The sequence below is a fragment of the Sinohyriopsis cumingii genome, chromosome 4 (assembly GCF_028554795.1).
Source record: "Sinohyriopsis cumingii isolate HCF-2022 chromosome 4, ASM2855479v2, whole genome shotgun sequence".
Taxonomy (NCBI): Eukaryota; Metazoa; Mollusca; class Bivalvia; order Unionida; family Unionidae; genus Sinohyriopsis; species Sinohyriopsis cumingii.
This window is the reverse complement of record NC_142964.1, coordinates 43,161,944-43,182,621: the sequence shown is the minus strand read 5'-3', so window position 1 is coordinate 43,182,621 and position 20,678 is coordinate 43,161,944. Positions and strand designations below refer to the sequence as shown.

Sequence of the window (20,678 nt, the reverse complement as noted above, 5' to 3'; positions counted from 1 at the left end):
GCCATCTCACCTCTGTCTGCGTGGGTTTGAGTCTCAGATTCAGCCAATATGGGTATGTGAGAAAGCTTGCCTGTAGCTTCTCGTGGGTTGGTGGTTCTTTCCGGGGTTTTCCCGGGTTCTTTCTCCACCATTAATACTGGCCGCCATGTATAGCCTATCATGTGCTGAAAAATGGCATTAAACCCTACAACAACATACTGGAAATACAACCAGTAAATCACTAAAAGGCACCACCTGCCACTGACAGACCTAAAGATGGAAAGACCATCAAGTTCACATGTGTATCATGAATCATAACAATTTGAAGCACAGGTGCATCATTTCATCCCTAGGGATTTCAAATATTTCAGAAGTGTTAACACAACCAATATCCATTGGAGTAACATTGACCCAGATTTTATCCATCTGGCTCTAACAGTCTAGATGGAGTTAGCAGACATTACACGTGTACACACAACTGTATAGAGATGAGTACTGTATCATGTCATCCCTATGCTTTCTTTGTTTAAAAGTTACGGAAAGAAAATTTGAACATTAATCTATTTTTTTCCAGGATCCATGGATAAAGAACCTGAGAGACCTTTTACTTACTTGCTAGAGGTTGTCAGGCATATGGGATCCCAGACATTCTCAAAGAGTCGGTTCAAAGTTAAGGTAAAAATTTTGTATTGACATCTGTTATGGAACTTATGAGGGCTAAAACTAAGCAGGCAGTTTTGTCTTTTAGTATCAAGTTTTAAATTTTATAAGAATTTTACAGACCTAAATGTCTTTGTTTCTTCTTCTAATTTTTGGGCAAATTTTCATGAAGACATTCTAATCAAGAGTCCATTTGTTTGGAAAATTGGATGAAAGCTCATTGTAACAGTTTCAGCTTTTGTCTTTGTCACCCACGTATTTTGTGCATATTTTAAACCTAAACAATTGCATGTTTCATAAGGGTATCCAGATGACATGAAGATAGAAAAATGATAAATAATTTTTAGCTCACTGCTACAATGTTATTATATTAATTTTAGCTCACTGCTGCAAAGGTATTGTATTATCCACTGTGTTGGCATATGCATAGATAAAATTATATACATATGTGCATCGTCTCTGAATACCAAGCCTTCTTTCTTCCCATTTCCTAGGAAACAGTTTAGAGTCAGTTTCATAGCACCTATCTCTTGTGGGTGGGGGCAGATGGGGGCTGACTTTGTGTATACATGTACGAGTTTTGCATTTAGCTTGGGTTTTAGCACCCTGTATAAATGCCATTTTACTAAGATTCCTTAAACCTGGTGAGGAGATGCATGTTGATGGATACCACATCCTCCTCACATCCTCCTCACATAAGTAAGTCTGTGTGACTTGGGTTCATTCTCAGAGTCATCATGCTAGATGATTGAGTGCATCTCTATTAGCACCACATCCTTATAACAAGAAAGGTCATTGTGACCTACATTTCAGATTCTACTGACTAATGTCTTATTTATCTCATAACTACATTGTTTGTTTTTTTTTTCTGCTATAGAATGCTGTTATACCTGGTATCATGAAACTTGCTGAGAAGATGCAGCTTGTTGAGAACTACATGCTTATCTTAAAAGTAGTTTACTTTGACCCATATTTTACAATTCACTGAATTTGTTTCTTAAAATTCATTCTTTAATCAATAAATTTGATGACCGTATACATTACTCTTAGTGCTGTACCTGTACCTAAAAAGATCATTGTGACCTATATTTCACATGGTTAGGTTAAGATTTGTGCTTATCACTACATTGGTTTTTGGCATGCATTGAACATACAGTCCTATCTAGAATCCGTGAACTTGGGGCTAAATCTTGATGAGCATTACACTTTTATTTCAGTAGTAGATCATCATGGCCGATATTTTATGCTTCACTCATTTAGGTGAAATTGATATTTATCTCTTTTCCTACCTTACTCTTACAACATCATGACCTGTATACCATCGTTTACTGTCTTTGGTTAAGTTATGCAGTTAGCTGATGATAGATGATGAATTTTTTATTACTCAGTTATATGCATGCTATCCTCCTTAGAATCATGAAACTTAGTGAGTGGATACCTCTTGCTAAGAGATGCTACTGTGACCTATATTTCATGATGCAGTGACTGTTGAAATTTTGTGTTAAATATTCATTATGATCCAGTCATCAGACTTGATAATTGGATAGTGGCCTACATTTGATGATGTACTAGCATGGTTTATGTATTAAGTCTTATAATGATATCGATTCATCTATGCTTGACCTATATAAATCCTACCCTACTCATTAGGCCCTTTTTGACCAATACAGTTGGAAGTAGAATAAATATGTTTACTTATTAGGAAACATTACATATTAATGACAGTTGTATTTTGTGATGCGTTACCTTCAGCAAATTAACTGTATTGTAAATGAGAATGTGTATAGGAATTAGATGAGCAAAATGTATGCTGCATGCCTTTCATGTGAAACCTTGCCTATAGTAACTAATCAAGGTAATTAATAATGCATGCCTTTCATATGAAACCTTGCCTATAATGGCTAACCAAGGTAATTAATAATGCATGCCTATAGTGACTAATCAAAGTAACTAATAATGCATGCCTTTCATATGAAACCTTGCCTATAGTGACTAATCAAGGTAATTGATAATGCATGCCTTTCATGTGAAACTTGCCTATAGTGACTAATCAAGGTAACTAATAATGCATGCCTTTCATATGAAACCTTGCCTATAGTGACTAATCAAGGTAATTCATAATGCATGCCTTTCATATGAAACCTTGCCTATAGTGACTAATCAAGGTAACTAATAACGCATGCCTTTCATATGAAACCTTGCCTATAGTGACTAATCAAGGTAATTCATAATGCCTGCCTTTCATACGAAACTTTGCCTATAGTGACTAATCAAGGTAACTAATAATGCATGCCTTTCATATGAAACCTTGCCTATAGTGACTAATCAAGGTAATTCATAATGCATGCCTTTCATATGAAACCTTGCCTATAGTGACTAATCAAGGTAACTAATAATGCATGCCTTTCATATGAAACCTTGCCTATAGTGACTAATCAAGGTAATTCATAATGCATGCCTTTCATATGAAACCTTGCCTATAGTGACTAATCAAGGTAATTGATAATGCATGCCTTTCATGTGAAACCTTGCCTATAATGGCTAACCAAGGTAATTGATAATGCATGCCTTTCATGTGAAACCTTGCCTATAATGGCTAACCAAGGTAATTGATAATGCATGCCTTTCATATGAAACCTTGCCTATAGTGACTAATCAAGGTAATTGATAATGCATGCCTTTCATGTGAAACCTTGCCTATAGTGGCTAACCAAGGTAATTGATAATGCATGCCTTTCATGTGAAACCTTGCCTATAATGGCTAACCAAGGTAATTGATAATGCATGCCTTTCATATGAAACCTTGCCTATAGTGACTAATCAAGGTAACTAATAATGCATGCCTTTCATATGAAACCTTGCCTATAGAGACTAATCAAGGTAATTGATAATGCATGCCTTTCATATGAAACCTTGCCTATAGTGACTAATCAAGGTAATTGATAATGCATGCCTTTCATATGAAACCTTGCCTATAGTGACTAATCAAGGTAATTAATAATGCATGCCTTTCATATGAAACCTTGCCTATAGTGGCTAACCAAGGTAATTGATAATGCATGCCTTTCATATGAAACCTTGCCTATAGTGACTAATCAAGGTAACTAATAATGCATGCCTTTCATATGAAACCTTGCCTATAGTGACTAATCAAGGTAATTCATAATGCATGCCTTTCATATGAAACCTTGCCTATAGTGACTAATCAAGGTAATTGATAATGCATGCCTTTCATGTGAAACCTTGCCTATAATGGCTAACCAAGGTAATTGATAATGCATGCCTTTCATGTGAAACCTTGCCTATAATGGCTAACCAAGGTAATTGATAATGCATGCCTTTCATATGAAACCTTGCCTATAGTGACTAATCAAGGTAATTGATAATGCATGCCTTTCATGTGAAACCTTGCCTATAATGGCTAACCAAGGTAATTGATAATGCATGCCTTTCATGTGAAACCTTGCCTATAATGGCTAACCAAGGTAATTGATAATGCATGCCTTTCATATGAAACCTTGCCTATAGTGACTAATCAAGGTAACTAATAATGCATGCCTTTCATATGAAACCTTGCCTATAGTGACTAATCAAGGTAATTGATAATGCATGCCTTTCATATGAAACCTTGCCTATAGTGACTAATCAAGGTAATTGATAATGCATGCCTTTCATATGAAACCTTGCCTATAGTGACTAATCAAGGTAATTAATAATGCATGCCTTTCATATGAAACCTTGCCTATAGTGGCTAACCAAGGTAATTGATAATGCATGCCTTTCATATGAAACCTTGCCTATAGTGACTAATCAAGGTAACTAATAATGCATGCCTTTCATATGAAACCTTGCCTATAGTGACTAATCAAGGTAATTCATAATGCATGCCTTTCATATGAAACCTTGCCTATAGTGGCTAACCAAGGTAATTGATAATGCATGCCTTTCATATGAAACCTTGCCTATAATGGCTAACCAAGGTAATTAATAATGCATGCCTTTCATATGAAACCTTGCCTATAATGGCTAACCAAGGTAATTGATAATGCATGCCTTTCATATGAAATCTTGCCTATAGTGGCTAACCAAGGTAATTGATAATGCATGCCTTTCATATGAAACCTTGCCTATAATGGCTAACCAAGGTAATTGATAATGCATGCCTTTCGTATGAAACTTTGCCTATAGTGGCTAACCAAGGTAATTAATGCTGCATGCCTTTCATATGAAACATTGCCTATAGTGGCTAACCAAGGTAATTGATGATGCATGAACTGTGTGGCTGCTGGCTGTTAATTTGAAACCTACGACTCTCACCCAGTCAACTCTGGTTTCTTGGGGTGGACAAGGATAATGCTCTCCAGACAGATCTTAAAAACAATGAATTTGAAAACAATACAAAAACAACATTAATCTATATCTTTTGTCAATTCCTTGTAGTACATCAATTTGGAAATAACAGAAAAGAATGTTCTTTTGAATGTTTTTATGTCTTTTTTGCCCTGTCATGGTAGATAGATGGGTGGGTGGGTTTGTAGCTAGGTAGGTGGTTTCACGGTGTCAGCACAATGCTGGATGTATAGTGCCAATAAAAAGTTTACATTTTACATTTTAAAATGATTAAAATTCAGTGTAAAGATAAAAGATTGCAAAAGCAAATTTTATTTGAAATGGAGCCAATATAACTTTACTCAGAATTGATTTATTTTTCTGCATGTTCTCAACTTGCTAACAGTGGAAATCTGTTTATATGAGAGTAGACACTACATTTATATCAGCCATCAGCTGTGACTGTATTTTAGTCAAGTTCCTTTTCAATCCCTTTAATTGTATCCTTGTATTTCTTCATTAAATACACTGCCAGATCACATTAACATATGGAAAATAAACTCAACCACCCCCTGGGAAGATAAAAATTCATATTTTCTATCATTCAGACCAAGGGAAGAAACTCTTATCCATTATCTCCCCTTCACCACTGCTTAGTGGCACCATTTTTTTTACGTTCTGCTAAGTGGCACCATTTTTTTATGTTCTGCTAAGTGGCACCAGTTTTTTTATGTTATCCTAAGTGGCACCAGTTTTTTTATGTTCTGCATGACTTCCAGAAATCCTATTAATATCTTGATTCAACCCATCTATTCAGAAAGTTGATATGTTAGAGTAAGCTTTTTACTACATGTGATAAACATTTTGATTATCAGTATTTATGTGAATATTTTTGCAGTTTTGGAGGAACAAGGGTTGCTTAATTGCCATCCTTGATTCTTCCCAGATGCTGTTATAGCTACAGAAGCATGAAATAACGACTCAGTTGCTAAATTCAAGACAGTTTTTGCTGACATCACAAACCACCATGGATAATTTGGTGTGTATGCAGCTTGTTTGAACAGGTGCATAGGATTTTTGGTGTGTATGAAGCATGTTTGAACAGGTACATAGGATTTTTGGTGTGTATGCAGCAACAGGTGCATAGGATTTTTGGTGTGTATGCATCATGTTTGAACAGGTGCATAGGATTTTTGGTGTGTATGTGGCATGTTTGAACAGTTGCATAGGATTTTTGGTGTGTATGTGGCATGTTTGAACAGATGCATAGGAATTTTGGTGTGTATGCAGCATGTTTAAACAGGTGCATAGGATTTTTGGTGTGTATGTGGCATGTTTGAACAGGTGCATAGGATTTTTAGTGTGTGTGCAGTATGTTTGAACAGGTACAAAGGATTTTTGGTGTGTATGCAGCATGTTTGAATAGGTACATAAGATTTTTCTCAGATCTTAATGAGCCTTTTCAATATTCGTTCATTCCATATGTTGCTTCAGCTGCAGACCAGCAAGTCTGGCTGGTTGTAACTACTGTACTGTGGCCAGGGATTCATTAATTTGGTGAGCTGAGTCATATATTTGCTGATAGTGCTGTGTTATATAGAACCAAAGGGTGATAAGACTTACCAATCCGTCCAATTTTTTTTCACCTTCTGCATGAACAGTTCCAGAACTGGCTGGCCATCCAGCCGACAGTCATGCATACTAGACAGCCAGCATCATTTGAGTCTACTATTCAGCTTGCTGGCCATTATTTATACCAGCAAAACTTGCTTGGCTAACCCAGCTAGCAAGTTATTTTGTTACAGCTTATCCTTTAAAACAGTTAGGGAGGAGAGCCATGCCTTGTTCTATTTTAGTGAAGAGGAGAAATGATCTCGTATCTTTTAAGTTACCCAGAACTTTCAGTAAACTGGAAAAAGTCTGATTTGATCCATTCCCAGCATTTTATCCTTGGTTTGCTCCATGCTGCAGTGGATGTGGTTCTGCTTGGCTTCCTTTTCATTCCCACCATTGTGGAGGAATAACCTGAGAAAATCTTGGTATGAACCACTGACCAAGCTTTCTGATGTACCCACATTGGCTGAGCCTGAGACTCAAACCCATGCAGATAGAGGTGAGAGGGCAGTGATCAGTAAAGGCCACCTGAGATGCCTCTGTACTATATTGCCTAACACGTAAAAGACACTATTGAATCAGAAGCAAACATGCAGTGCTGTACACTGAAAAACCATTACTGAATCATAATTAAGCATGTAGTGCTCCGAACATAAAAGCCATTATTAAATCAGAATTAAGCATGTAGTGCTCCAAATATAAAAGCCATTATTAAATCAGAATTAGGCATGTGGTGCTTTAAATGTAAAAGTCACTACTGTACCAGATTTTAAACATGTAGTGGGCTACACATAAAAGTCACTACTGTACCAGATTTTGAACATGTAGTGGTCTACACATAAATGTCACTACTGTACCAGATTTTGAACATGTAGTGGGCTACACATAAATGTCACTACTGTACCAGATTTTAAACATGTAGTGGTCTACACATAAATGTCACTACTGTACCAGATTTTAAACATGTAGTGGTCTACACATAAAAGTCACTACTGTACCAGATTTTAAACATGTAGTGGTCTACACATAAATGTCACTACTGTACCAGATTTTGAACATGTAATGGTCTACACATAAATGTCACTACTGTACCAGATTTTAAACATGTAGTGGTCTACACGTAAATGTCACTACTGTACCAGATTTTAAACATGTAGTGGTCTACACATAAATGTCACTACTGTACCAGATTTTGAACATGTAGTGGTCTACACATAAATGTCGCTACTGTACCAGATTTTAAACATGTAGTGGTCTACACATAAATGTCACTACTGTACCAGATTTTAAACATGTAGTGGGCTACACATAAATGTCACTACTGTACCAGACTTTGAACATGTAATGGTCTACACATAAATGTCACTACTGTACCAGATTTTAAACATGTAGTGGTCTACACATAAATGTCACTACTGTACCAGATCTTGAACATGTAGTGGGCTACACATAAATGTCACTACTGTACCAGATTTTGAACATGTAGTGGGCTACACATAAATGTCACTACTGTACCAGATTTTGAACATGTAATGGTCTACACATAAATGTCACTACTGTACCAGATTTTAAACATGTAGTGGTCTACACATAAATGTCACTACTGTACCAGATCTTGAACATGTAGTGGGCTACACATAAAAGTCACTACTGTACCAGATCTTGAACATGTAGTGGTCTACACATAAATATCACTACTGTACCAGATTTTAAACATGTAGTGGTCTACACATAAATGTCACTACTGTACCATATTTTAAACATGTAGTCGTCTACACATAAATGTCACTACTGTACCAGATTTTAAACATGTACTGGTCTACACATAAATGTCACTACTGTACCAGATTTTAAACATGTACTGGTCTACACATAAATGTCACTACTGTACCAGATTTTAAACATGTAGTGGTCTACACATAAATGTCACTACTGTACCAGATTTTAAACATGTAGTGGTCTACACATAAATGTCACTACTGTACCAGATTTTGAACATGTAATGGTCTACACATAAAAGTCACTACTGTACCAGATTTTAAACATGTAGTGGGCTACACATAAAAGTCACTACTGTACCAGATTTTAAACATGTAGTGGTCTACACATAAAAGTCACTACTGTTCCAGATTTTAAACATGTAGTGGTCTACACATAAAAGTCACTACTGTTCCAGATTTTAAACATGTAGTGGTCTACACATAAAAGTCACTACTGTACCAGATTTTAAACATGTAGTGGTCTACACATAAAAGTCACTACTGTACCAGATTTTAAACATGTAGTGGTCTACACATTAATGTCACTACTGTTCCAGATTTTAAACATGTAGTGGTCTACACATAAATGTCACTACTGTACCAGATTTTAAACATGTAGTGGTCTACACATAAAAGTCACTACTGTACCAGATTTTAAACATGTAGTGGTCTACACATAAAAGTCACTACTGTACCAGATCTTGAACATGTAGTGGTCTACACATAAAAGTCGTGGTGTTCAGCACCTAAAAAGCTGTTATTGAACCAGAATTGAAATGCATTGCTCAGCATGTAAAATCCACTATTGAACCAGAAATAAACTTAACAGTGTTCTACAGGTAAAAGCTATTATTGAGTCAGAATTAAACATGCCGTGCTCAACATGTAAAATCCACCATTGAACCAGAATTAAAAATGCAGTGCTCTACATTGTTAAAGAATAAACATGTACTTTCAAACTTATGATGTTTTGTATGGACATTTTCTAGATACAGCACATCATTGTTAACTTAGTGGTAAGGCTAGTGTATTAGATGTCTCAAGATTAACTCTTGTGGGAAAACAATTCTCTCTCATTCCCTTAATAATTTCGGTTGTTTTTAACATATAAATCGTGACTTTATTTCAATTTCTTGCATTTTTAAATTGAAACAGAAGTGTACAGAAAAGGTTGCTGTATATTATATTTTTGTTTTAATGTCTGGCAATGCTGTATGTGTGACTTTATAACATTAACTGGTACATGTGAGAACAAGTGAGGCAAACAAGCTACACAGGCAGTACAAATTAGATTGGAATCACTCTTACAAGAGCTTTGTCAAGACTGATTTGCCATGAAACCATACATTATTCTTTCAGACTTATAACTGATTTGTTAAATTAGCAGATTAGCAGATGAAAAATCATTGTTTGAGAGTCAAGATTTAATGTTTCAAGTAACCAGTCAGCTTACAATATAGCAATGATAACATCTCACACATCTGCTGAGCAATTAAATTAGTAATAAATCAAAAGTTATTTGTTTAAGGTAGATAATATTCTTTTTTTAATAGGTTATATTTTCTAGAAACCTAGAAAGGCAGAATTAATGGTAGGGTGACCAAAACTTTTAATCTGCATGTTCAGGGGACATAACTGTGTTTCAAATAATCCAGTAGTTCAGATAAATGTGTTTTGGATAACTGTAACAAATATCTTATCCAACTGCAGGCCTATATATCCACCCTGACCAGCAAACTGAGCCTGAAGGAAGACCAGTGGTATCTGTCTTGTAAACTAAATGATGGAACATCCTCACTTGTGGTGGACCTATCCAACAGGGTGAGCTACACTGCACACAGTAATGAACATTAGTGTCATACTGAAATATTTTCAAATTACTTCAGTTAGTTAAATAGTGAATTTATTGATATTTCCAACTTCCTTTTTAATGTGTAAAAGTTTACTTTCTGATATGATGTGAAAAAATGCAAATAGTATCTGGAGAAATGTAAATTATAGCAGTCATATTATCCAGCAGTTCTTCATCATTGTGTTTGAGCAACACCTTGTAGAACAACAATCACTATTGCATTTAAGCAATAAACCTATGGATTGGTTTTTGTAATTTTGTGACCTGGCCACATATTAAAGAAATTTAACCTACATAGTTGCAAAAATGAAATAATTTTGAAGATTTATCACATAAATCTTGCACAAAAAAATGAAAAAATTAACGAGGCACCATATTTTAAAATTTTTTTATAATTTTAAATAGCACACAATATTTTCCGACACCATTCAAGTTTTTTTCGAAAACAAATGGGGGAAAAGATTCAGGTTGAAATATAAATTAAGAAATGTTTTACCTATACAAAAATGTTGGTGATTGAATAGTGAACAATGGGGCTGTGAAACCAGTTTATCATAATTATCACATGGGTTAACTGTAGATGTTGTCAGTAGGCAGCAGTTAAAATGGATGAAACACTCCACAGCTCATGATCATGTAGTACCCAAAACAACTGAAACACTCCAGAACTCTTGATCAAATAGAACCCCAAACAGCTGTAACACTCCAGAACTCTTGATCAGATAGAACCCCAAACAGCAGAAACACTCCAGAACTCTTCATCAAATAGAACGCCAAACAGCTGAAACACACCAGAACTCTTGATCAAATAGAACCCCAAACAGCTGAAACACTCCAGAACTCTTGATCAGATAGAACCCCAAACAGCTGAAACACTCCAGAACTCTTGATCAGATAGAACCCCAAACAGCTGAAACACTCCAGAACTCTTGATCGAATAGAACCACAAAACAGCTGAACACTCTTGATAAAGTAGTACCCTCAACAGCTGAGTACTCCAGAACTCTTGATCAATGGTATTCTGCAGTTAAGTTCCTGAACCAGTCTAAGTGATTGGCATTTATATATATATATGTTCCATCTTGACTGCTTGTGTCTTTTTTTAATCAACCAGTCTAAGTGATTGGCATTTATATATATTTGTTCCATCTTGATTGTTTGTGTCTTTTTTATGCAACTTCCATATGGAGAAACTTATTATGATGTTGTCCATATATCTGTTCATTAGCAAAAAAAATTTCTCTGCACAGTAACTTTAGTTGTCAATCATCAACAATAGGCATCGGAAACTTCCTCCAAGGCACAGGCTGGCTGGATAAGTGATTTTTTATGATATAATTTAACAAATAAAACCAGGACCCAACCCAGCCCATTATCAAACTTTGTGGATTAGGATGAACTCAAAAACTCAAAGGTCAAGGTCACTGTGCCTGAGTGAAGGAAAATGATCTCACTATTACTTGAGTTCTCCACCAGATCTAGTTACCAATCATTGTGGATGGCTTGCACTTGGAGTAAGGTAGAACCCTCATGATTTCAAGGTCAAAACATCAACATCACTATGACTGGAACAAGAAAAATGGTTTCTTAAACTTGGGGGTGGGGTGTCCCCAAAATCTAGTTACCAATCTTTGTGGATGGCTTGCACTTGGAGTAAGGTCGAACCTTAATGATTTCAGGGTCAAAACATCAAGATCACTATGACTAGAACAAGAAAAATGGTTCCTTAAACTTGGGGGTGTGTGTCTGCAAAATCTAGTTACCAATCTTTGTGGATCGCTTGCACTTGGAGTAAGGTAGAACCTTCATGATTTCAGGGTCAAAACATCAAGATCACTATGACTAGAACAAGAAAAATGGTTCCTTAAACTTGGGGGTGTGTGTCTCCAAAATCTAGTTACCAATCTTTGTGGATACTTTGCACTTGGAGTAAGGTCGAACCTTAATGATTTCAGGGTCAAAACATCAACATCACTATGACTGGAACAAGAAAATTGGTTTCTTAAACTTGGGGGTGGGGTGTCTCCAAAATCTGGTTACCAATCTTTGTGGATGGCTTGCACTTGGAGTAAGGTAGCACCTTCATGATTTCAGGGTCAAAACATCAACATCACTATGACTGGAACAAGAAAAATGGTTTCGTAAACTCAGGGGGTCTCCAGAATCTAGTTACCAAACTTTGTGGATGGCTTGCACTTAGGATAATTTAGAAGCCTATTGATTTGAGGTTGAAATGTCAAGGTCTCTTTAACTGAAACAAGATTAATGGTATTACTCCTCAGATAGATTCTGTTGTCAAAGATAATCTTTACAATATGATACAATATCAGAATTGGAACTGGGTCATGTTTGTTCGCAAACTTGTAGCAAGTCTCATCACCAACAACATGATGAAAAATTACAATATTTTTACCAAATAAAAAAAGACATTGGAAGTGCAAACAGAATTCTTTATCTGGAATAGGAAAAACTAAAACATTATCATTGAAAGTGGGTTTTTTTGGCAGTCAAGGGTATAATGCAACCTAGTTTACTTCCCTTGATCATTTCTGACCAGCATTGAACTTGCCAGACACATCGATACACAATCCTGACAATAATGATATTAATTTTCCAGACAAAATATTGTGGAAAAATGAAATTATTTTATATTTAGTACTCAGATTATCAAAGCAGAGAAAGAAATTTTTTTTATTAGTTGTATATTTTTGTCAGTGATGGTAAGTAAAATGGAATAGCATTGAGCGGATCACAAGATATGTGACACTGGTAGTTATTAGCTTGAGGAGCCTCCCATCTACTGTAGTGTTGCAATTATGTGTTTTGTTCTACACTGGTTTGTATTTATGCAATGATCAATAAAATAACACCTGGAGAAAGTTCACTTTCAGTGAGGAGAAAAAGACACTCCAGAATTTTTTTAGAAGTTCTTTAAAACTCTGTGCCATATTAAGTCTTAAGTCAACTGCAGTGCAAACTTAACAGACCTGGATCTGCCATTGTATAACATGCCAATAGATCTGGGTCAGTGCAGTTTATTTAGGAGTAATCAGTAGGAAAGAAAACAACATAAACCTTGATCAGTCTGTGCATGATGCAATGACAGACCAGGGTCCGTGTTTGCAGTTGGACTTGACTTATAAGCCATTTTTTTATTTTCCTACTCCAATGCCACCTTTACTAACAAAACTGTTCCATCCTGTCATGGCAGCTTAACACATTAACCCCTGGAGCTTTTTGTCATTTTTGCCTGAAAATCGAGTAGGAAACTCATTTTGAAAGCTATTTCTGAATAGATCCGAAAACACCAAATCCCCGGTGATCTTTCAATAACATACTGCCTAGTTGTGTTAGAAACATCGTTTTTCATTGGCTATTTGACTCGCGCATGAGCAGAAAAGTAAAAGTTGGAGTTCTTTTTTTTTAAATTTTTTTTTGTTACTAAATGGAGCCATTATTTTTGTTTGGAGACCACTCTTTATTCCAAATGCCCATTTTATCCTACTTTTTGCAAAGGCTCATCTGTATGTTTGCAGTTCATACTGGTTTGCCTTAGATCTGAGACCAAAAAGTCGAAAATCCAGACACAAAATCAGATTCCGACAATGGGCAAATTTTGGGTAGAAATAGTCGGGTCCAAAAAATGAGATTTTTTAATCTGTATTTTGTAGTGCAGCTAGATATTCCAGATTATTTGGTATCAGTTTAGAGCTACATCTGCCTACCTTTCTGTAATACCACCCACTTTAGTGTATCATGCATGACCATGACGCTGCAGAGCTCGACAGTAGGCTACTACCTCCTGCCCCGTTAAGTCGTTGCTAGGGGTTAATGTGTTAAAAGATATTGCACTGTATGTGTTGGCAGTTCAGGGTCTTTACTGTTTACTTTTGACCAAATATTCTGCAAGAGTAAATGTGGTATTTTTATAAGATGCATTTCTGTTACTGGATTAAAATTTAATTTGCTGTGTTTTAATGTTTGGTCTAATGTTACAAGATTCTTTATACTGATATTTGAATTCATTTCTTTTTTTCATGCACTAGTAATTTTGACTGCAAAGTATAAGCAGGACCCAAGTGTCGCTTTATCCTTTAGCTTTTTCACTAACATTAAAATGAACTTTTTCTATCCATCTTCCATTATGTGGGCTGTATTGAACGTATTATGAATCATTATGGATGCATTCTGTTTGATGGATAATATTTACTGAATGTAGAGAGACCTACATTTCATGTTGTAGTGATGCTTTATATTTTGTCCCATTTCTCGGATTGTTGCAAGGACGGTCATTAAATTTAATGGAGCATTAAACTTTAGAAGTCTTAAATAGGCCATAAACTGACCTTTCACACCTTATTGATTACATTGACTTGTAATTGTTTAGCTTCTTCAATAGAGACCTGTATGTCCAGCTGTATGCATTAGCCAAGAGAATTAGATTCTTTAAAAATAGACATTATGGCCATTGTTTCAAGCTCAGTTGGTTAAAAAAGAAATGATTCTTGCATTCAATTTGCAAGCAAGAAAAAAAATTGTATGCATTACTTTCAAGGAAGTGTGGGGATGAAAGTTTGTCCATTGATACAGAAGTACGTTTTACCTCTTTGAAGTTTCCCCACACATTAAAGTTAGACACATTAATCTTTGTGAACTTCCCCATACACCAGTAATGCTATAAATATTAAACTCCTTGAACCTTTGCAGAAAACATGACCTAGAATTACACGTATGTCATGTTGTTTTGTGACATCTTTTATCTATGCAGCTCCTCTAAAAGTCAGAAACACATTCATTTCATTTTCTTTCTTTTAAGTATCCTTTATACCATAATTTTCTTAACTGTATGTAAATGATGCATTGATGATATTGACTGATAAGCCTTTGTAAAAATAAATTCAGCCTTTTACCAGTTTTTTCCACCCTTGCTGGTTTGAAGTACTGGTAGTTGTGCAACCCTAGCACAACTGCTGCATACCCCCCCACACCAGAATTGTACCCCACTGGTAGGAACTTGGTATTTATTGAGGCCCCACTGAATAGACATATATACACTTAGTGGGAATGAATATCATATTTGGCTAACATCAAGCATGTCAGTTCAAAACCCAGATAATAGTGTTCTTTATGAGTGAATTTGTTTACAGTTTTCATCTATTATGGTCCAGTTGAGACAAAGATAGAACAATCACCCAACTTCTGGAAACCGAGCAAAGCACATGTTAATATGATCTTCTCACTGAATTAAACTTGTGAAGTTGCACAGGCCAAGTGTCATGATTCAACCTGTAGGGTCTTGTTTGTTTTTTAAGTCACCAATAGGGTCTTGTTTGTTTTTTAAGTAACCCATAGGGTCTTGTTTGTTTTTTAAGTAACCCTTAGGGTCTTGTTTGTTTTTTAAGTAACCCATTCATGTATATAATGTGCATGAAAAAAGGGTTGAACTTTGTAATCAACTTTCTTGTGAAAAGTTTTTCTGGATCAATTGCCTATTGGATATATGGAGGTCAAAGGCAGGCTTGCTTTTATCTTGGGGAAAATGGGTGTGTGTTAATTAGGTAAAATATAGTATATGGTAAATTTAGATGTGCTGTTAAATTTGGGTTTATTCTTACCACCTAGAATTTTACCATAGGGGCTGAAAATTTGGGGATCTGTATGACAAAATGGTGACTGGGATATGTGTTTTCCAAACACTTTAATTCATACATTATGTTAACTCTATGTAGAGCTAGTTCTCTGGATACCCAAGTTTTGCATTTTGAAGTCCTTTGATTTGAAATCTGTACACTATTTAACTGCAGGTGCTGACACAGTTAATTGGTTTCTCCGGTCCAGACAGTATGGTACGTAGATCATTCATTGTACCATGTGTACTGATGAATAACACACACTAAACTGCCAGCCACGATCTATGTTGTTTGTTTAAATCATTATAATTAAAAAGAGCTTCACTGTCTCTGAACTCGTAGCACATTATATTATAGTGGATCTGTGTCGGACCATTTTTAATACATACACATGAAATCATTTAGTTTGGTGTTTTATACAGATGCTTCATTTAGTTTGGTGTTTTATACAGATGCTTCATTTAGTTTGGTGTTTTATACAGATGCTTCATTTAGTTTGCTGTTTTATACAGATGCTTCATTTAGTTTGGTGTTTTATACAGATGCTTCATTTAGTTTGCTGTTTTATACAGATGCTTCATTTAGTTTGGTGTTTTATACAGATGCTTCATTTAGTTTGGTGTTTTATACAGATGCTTCATTTAGTTTGCTGTTTTATACAGATGCTTCATTTAGTTTGGTGTTTTATACAGATGCTTCATTTAGTTTGGTGTTTTATACAGATGCTTCATTTAGTTTGGTGTTTTATACAGATGCTTCATTTAGTTTGGTGTTTTATACAGATGCTTCATTTAGTTTGGTGTTTTATACAGATGCTTCATTTAGTTTGGTGTTTTATACAGATGCTTCATTTAGTTTGGTGTTTTATACAGATGCTTCATTTAGTTTGGTGTTTTATACAGATGCTTCATTTAGTTTGGTGTTTTATACAGATGCTTCATTTAGTTTGCTGTTTTGTACAGATGCTTCATTTAGTTTGGTGTTTTATACAGATGCTTCATTTAGTTTGCTGTTTTGTACAGATGCTCAATCCATAATTTCATATCACACATCAAGTCTGAGAATACTTCGGTCTTTTTGATGACATCTTTGCACCAAAATTCTTTGATGCATTGAATCAAATGTTTGTAAATCTTGATTTGTTTTTAGGGCTTTTTATTTTTACCTTTATCTTTTACATTAAATGCCTTTATCTTTTACCTTTTTTACCTTTATCTTTTATATTAAAGATTGTTGACATCTTCACATTTTATCTGACTGTATATTTATTTTGAATGGTTTATCATCCCAAATTTATATATATATATATATATATATATATATATATATATATATATATATATATACATATACATATATATATATATATATATATATATATATATATATATATATATATATATATCTTGAGTCAATTAAACATCAGGTCCACCAGTCCTCAGCCTGTGGGTTTTGTGGAGGGACAGTTAATACTGAAAAGTAAAAGCCTACATGACCACTTAAATTTTCATATGCTGCTATTAAATAAATTCTGTTAAATCGTGAAGTATTATCTAACAGGATTTTTGAATGCAGTGTATGTACCATTGTGTTGTCAGGTATGTTTACAGAATACTGCAGTTTATCATGAAAATACTTTTATTCATTGGGAAAGCCAGTTGATTTTCTCTATATGAGTTGGCCGTGTAAAAGTATTAGGTTGACCCATGCATATTTATTCTATTCACTATATAGCTGAAATCAATAATAAATATGTATATATTTTAAGGGTTTAACAGTACATCAGCACAATCCTGACTGTAATGCCAATTAAAAGTTAAGTTCTGAAGATGTAAAGTGTGTGTTTGTGTGTGTGATTTAGATTTTTAACGTAGCTTTAACAATTTTTCAGTCATATCGCTACGATGTCTGCACTGTGACAGTTTATAGTGATATCTAGCACTGGGGCATAATGCCGTAGACATGTATCATGATGTCCCACCCAGTCACATTATCCTGACACCAGGCCAGCCAGTCCTAACACTAACCTCTTAACACTGAGCGACAAGCGAGGCAGCTGTTAGTACCATTTTTGTAAGTCTTTGGTATGACTTGACCGGGGTTCGAATCCACAACCTCCCACATCTGAGGACACTCTAACCACTTGGCCACCAGAGTTGTGCTCAGAAAATGTAAATGTTAAAATTGTGAGACAACAGTATAACAGATTTGAGAAGAAACAAACAAAATAATGTGAAGTTACTCTTGTCATAGAATAGCAATTTTTGTGGATGCTACAATTCACAGATTGAAAGACCCAACAAACAATGATCCTTCTGTTGAAACAATAGAATCCCAAAAACTGATCTTTCAGTGGAAACAAAAGAAACTAAAAAACAATGATCCATCGGTGGAAACAATTGAACCCAAAAAACAATTATTCAGTGGAAACAACAAAACCCCAAAAAACAATGATCCTTTAGTGGAAACAATAGAACCCCCAAAACAATGATCCTTTGGTGGAAACAACAGAACCCCGAAAACTGATCCTTTGGTGGAAACAATAGAACCCCAAAAACTGATCCTTTGATGGAAACAATAGAACCCAAAAAACAATTATCCTTCTTTGGAAACAAAAAGCCAAAAACAAGCCAATGATCATTTGGTGGACACAATATAACCCAAAAAACAATGATCCTTGGGTGGAAACAATAGAACCCAAAAAACAATGATCCTTTGGTGGAAACAATAGAACCCAAAGTGGCCCTTTTTTGGAAACAACAGAACTCAACAAACAATGATCCTTCAGTGGAAACAACAGGATTTCTGAGAATGTTTGAGTTTGGAAACATTTTCATCATTGCTGCCTCCACTGTTATATGAAACTGTCGTGCTTTGTTAAATTTGTAGTATACAGCTGACATAAACTTTGACCCTTAACGATTCACATAAGGTGAGATAAAGCAATCACACATAGTGTCTGTCAGTAAATGGTGTTTTCTGTGTGATAAATGTGTGATAAAAAATGTTTGAGAAATGATTTCTTATATTCTTCAGATATTTATGTTTACAGCATTTCAGTCTATATATGGCCAATATATCCTTTACCAGGTCCCATAAACATAAAAAATGTTTCCTGAAATTGAGATTTTTAAAATATCTTCCTTGTTGTTTGGTTGGTATTAATGATGTTTTCTCAAAATATTCATCAGGCATCAGGGATTAAAAAATATCAATCAAATCTTGAAAATTTCTTTAAAGTGTCACCTTTTCTCGAAGGACATTTTTTTAGAGGTCATCAGATTTAAGAAATTCTTGAACTATTTTTTGAAAAAAGAAGTTATAGTGTGTTTAATTTTTAGATTAGAAAGTAAGTATGCATCACTTCTGCTATCTCTGTCTCTGACAAAAATACTGATATTGTCCAGAGTATCTTAATTTAGACATTGTACACAGTTTGAGGTGAGATTGTACACAGTTTGAGGTGAGATTGTACACAGTTTGGTGTGAGATTGTACAGTTTGAGGTGAGATTGTACACAATTTGAGGTGAGATTTTGCACAGTTTGAGGTGACATTGTACACAATTTGAGGTGAGATTGTACACAGTTTGAGGTGAGATTGTACACAGTTTGATGTGAGATTGTGCACAGTTTGAGGTGGGATTGAACATAGTTTGAGGTGAGATTGTACACAGTTTGAGGTGAGATTGTACACAGTTTGAGGTGAGATTGTACATAGTTTTGAGGTGACATTGCACACAGTTTGAGGTGGAGGTGAGATCGTACACAGTTTGAGCTGAGATTTTTGGAAAATGAAATGAATTAGGAGTGCACATGAATATTGAGAGATAGTTCAAGTTGATACTTAGACTAAATGTGATGCATAGACCCAGATTTAAAATGTTTCACATTTATTTCTCCTTCAAATACGTTCCCCAATCACATTAACGTTAGGAATATAAGCCTGCTACCTCTCGAATCCAGCCCTACTAAAAGACGCAAATTCGTCTTTTCACTGTATCTTATATAGACCAAAGGGCAATAACTCTTGCCCCTTACCTCCCCTTGCCACCGCCAGGTGTCGCTAGTTTTTAAGCTTCGCTTGTACTGATAACACGTACATTATACCTCCAAACAATCCAAGCCATCTTAGCGTTAAATTGGACCATCTGAAGTTAAATTTGGATTTATTGCGTTGGACAATCATTCTTCAACAGGTTGTATACATTATTTTAACAATTTTTCTCAAAATTGAGTGACTTTGTCACCCTTACGGATTTTGTTTACTGAAGACCATGTTACACATGCTATCGCGAACTCGTGTTATTAATTAAGAGTTAACGCGACACTGACTACTTTCGCTTACTCCGTTAGTAACGGTTGTGGTATTAGCGAATTAATAACATGCTGAATTGCTAATTTGTGCTTTGTTTTCTTTTCTTGTGTCGCTTCAGTAGAAATGTCAACCAGATGCATGAAATGCAAAAAGTTCAAAGCAAAAGAAGACAACCATGACTCTTGTATTGTATGTACCAAGTGTACATCATCTATACCAAGCAGCGTGTGTAATACTTGGACAGAGCAAATGTGGGCTGATGTAGTCCAGAAGGCAGCAAAAGGGAGGGATAGACGGAATAAGTCAAAGAAAATAGCATTGATGTCCTCAGTATACATCCGAAGACAGCCTCCATTGCGAGCCTTGTGGGGAACGTTGGGGTCCCCCCTCCACCTAAAGTTCGTCGTTTGCAACCGTCAGCCACAGTAACATCAGCGGCAATGGAGGGAAATAATGTTGACAGGGTACAACAGTCCAACTTTGAACAGATGCGTTGTTTGGTCCAGGAAACGACGACACATCTATTGACATCAGGCCA

General features: G+C 35.4%; 1 protein-coding gene across 2 annotated transcripts in view; it reads left to right on the top strand.

Moving 5' to 3' along the window:
- Positions 1-20,678, top strand: part of LOC149801056 (recQ-mediated genome instability protein 1-like) — a 77,689-nt gene that overhangs the window by 49,448 nt on the left and 7,563 nt on the right. The window contains exons 10-12 of one of the 2 annotated variants that reach the window (XM_089955090.1): positions 554-654; positions 10,053-10,163; positions 15,999-16,040. In XM_089955090.1, the coding sequence (XP_089811216.1) occupies positions 554-654; positions 10,053-10,163; positions 15,999-16,040 (254 nt within the window). The remainder of the gene's footprint in view (positions 1-553; positions 655-10,052; positions 10,164-15,998; positions 16,041-20,678) is intronic. The other variant, XM_089955091.1, reaches the window with a different exon arrangement.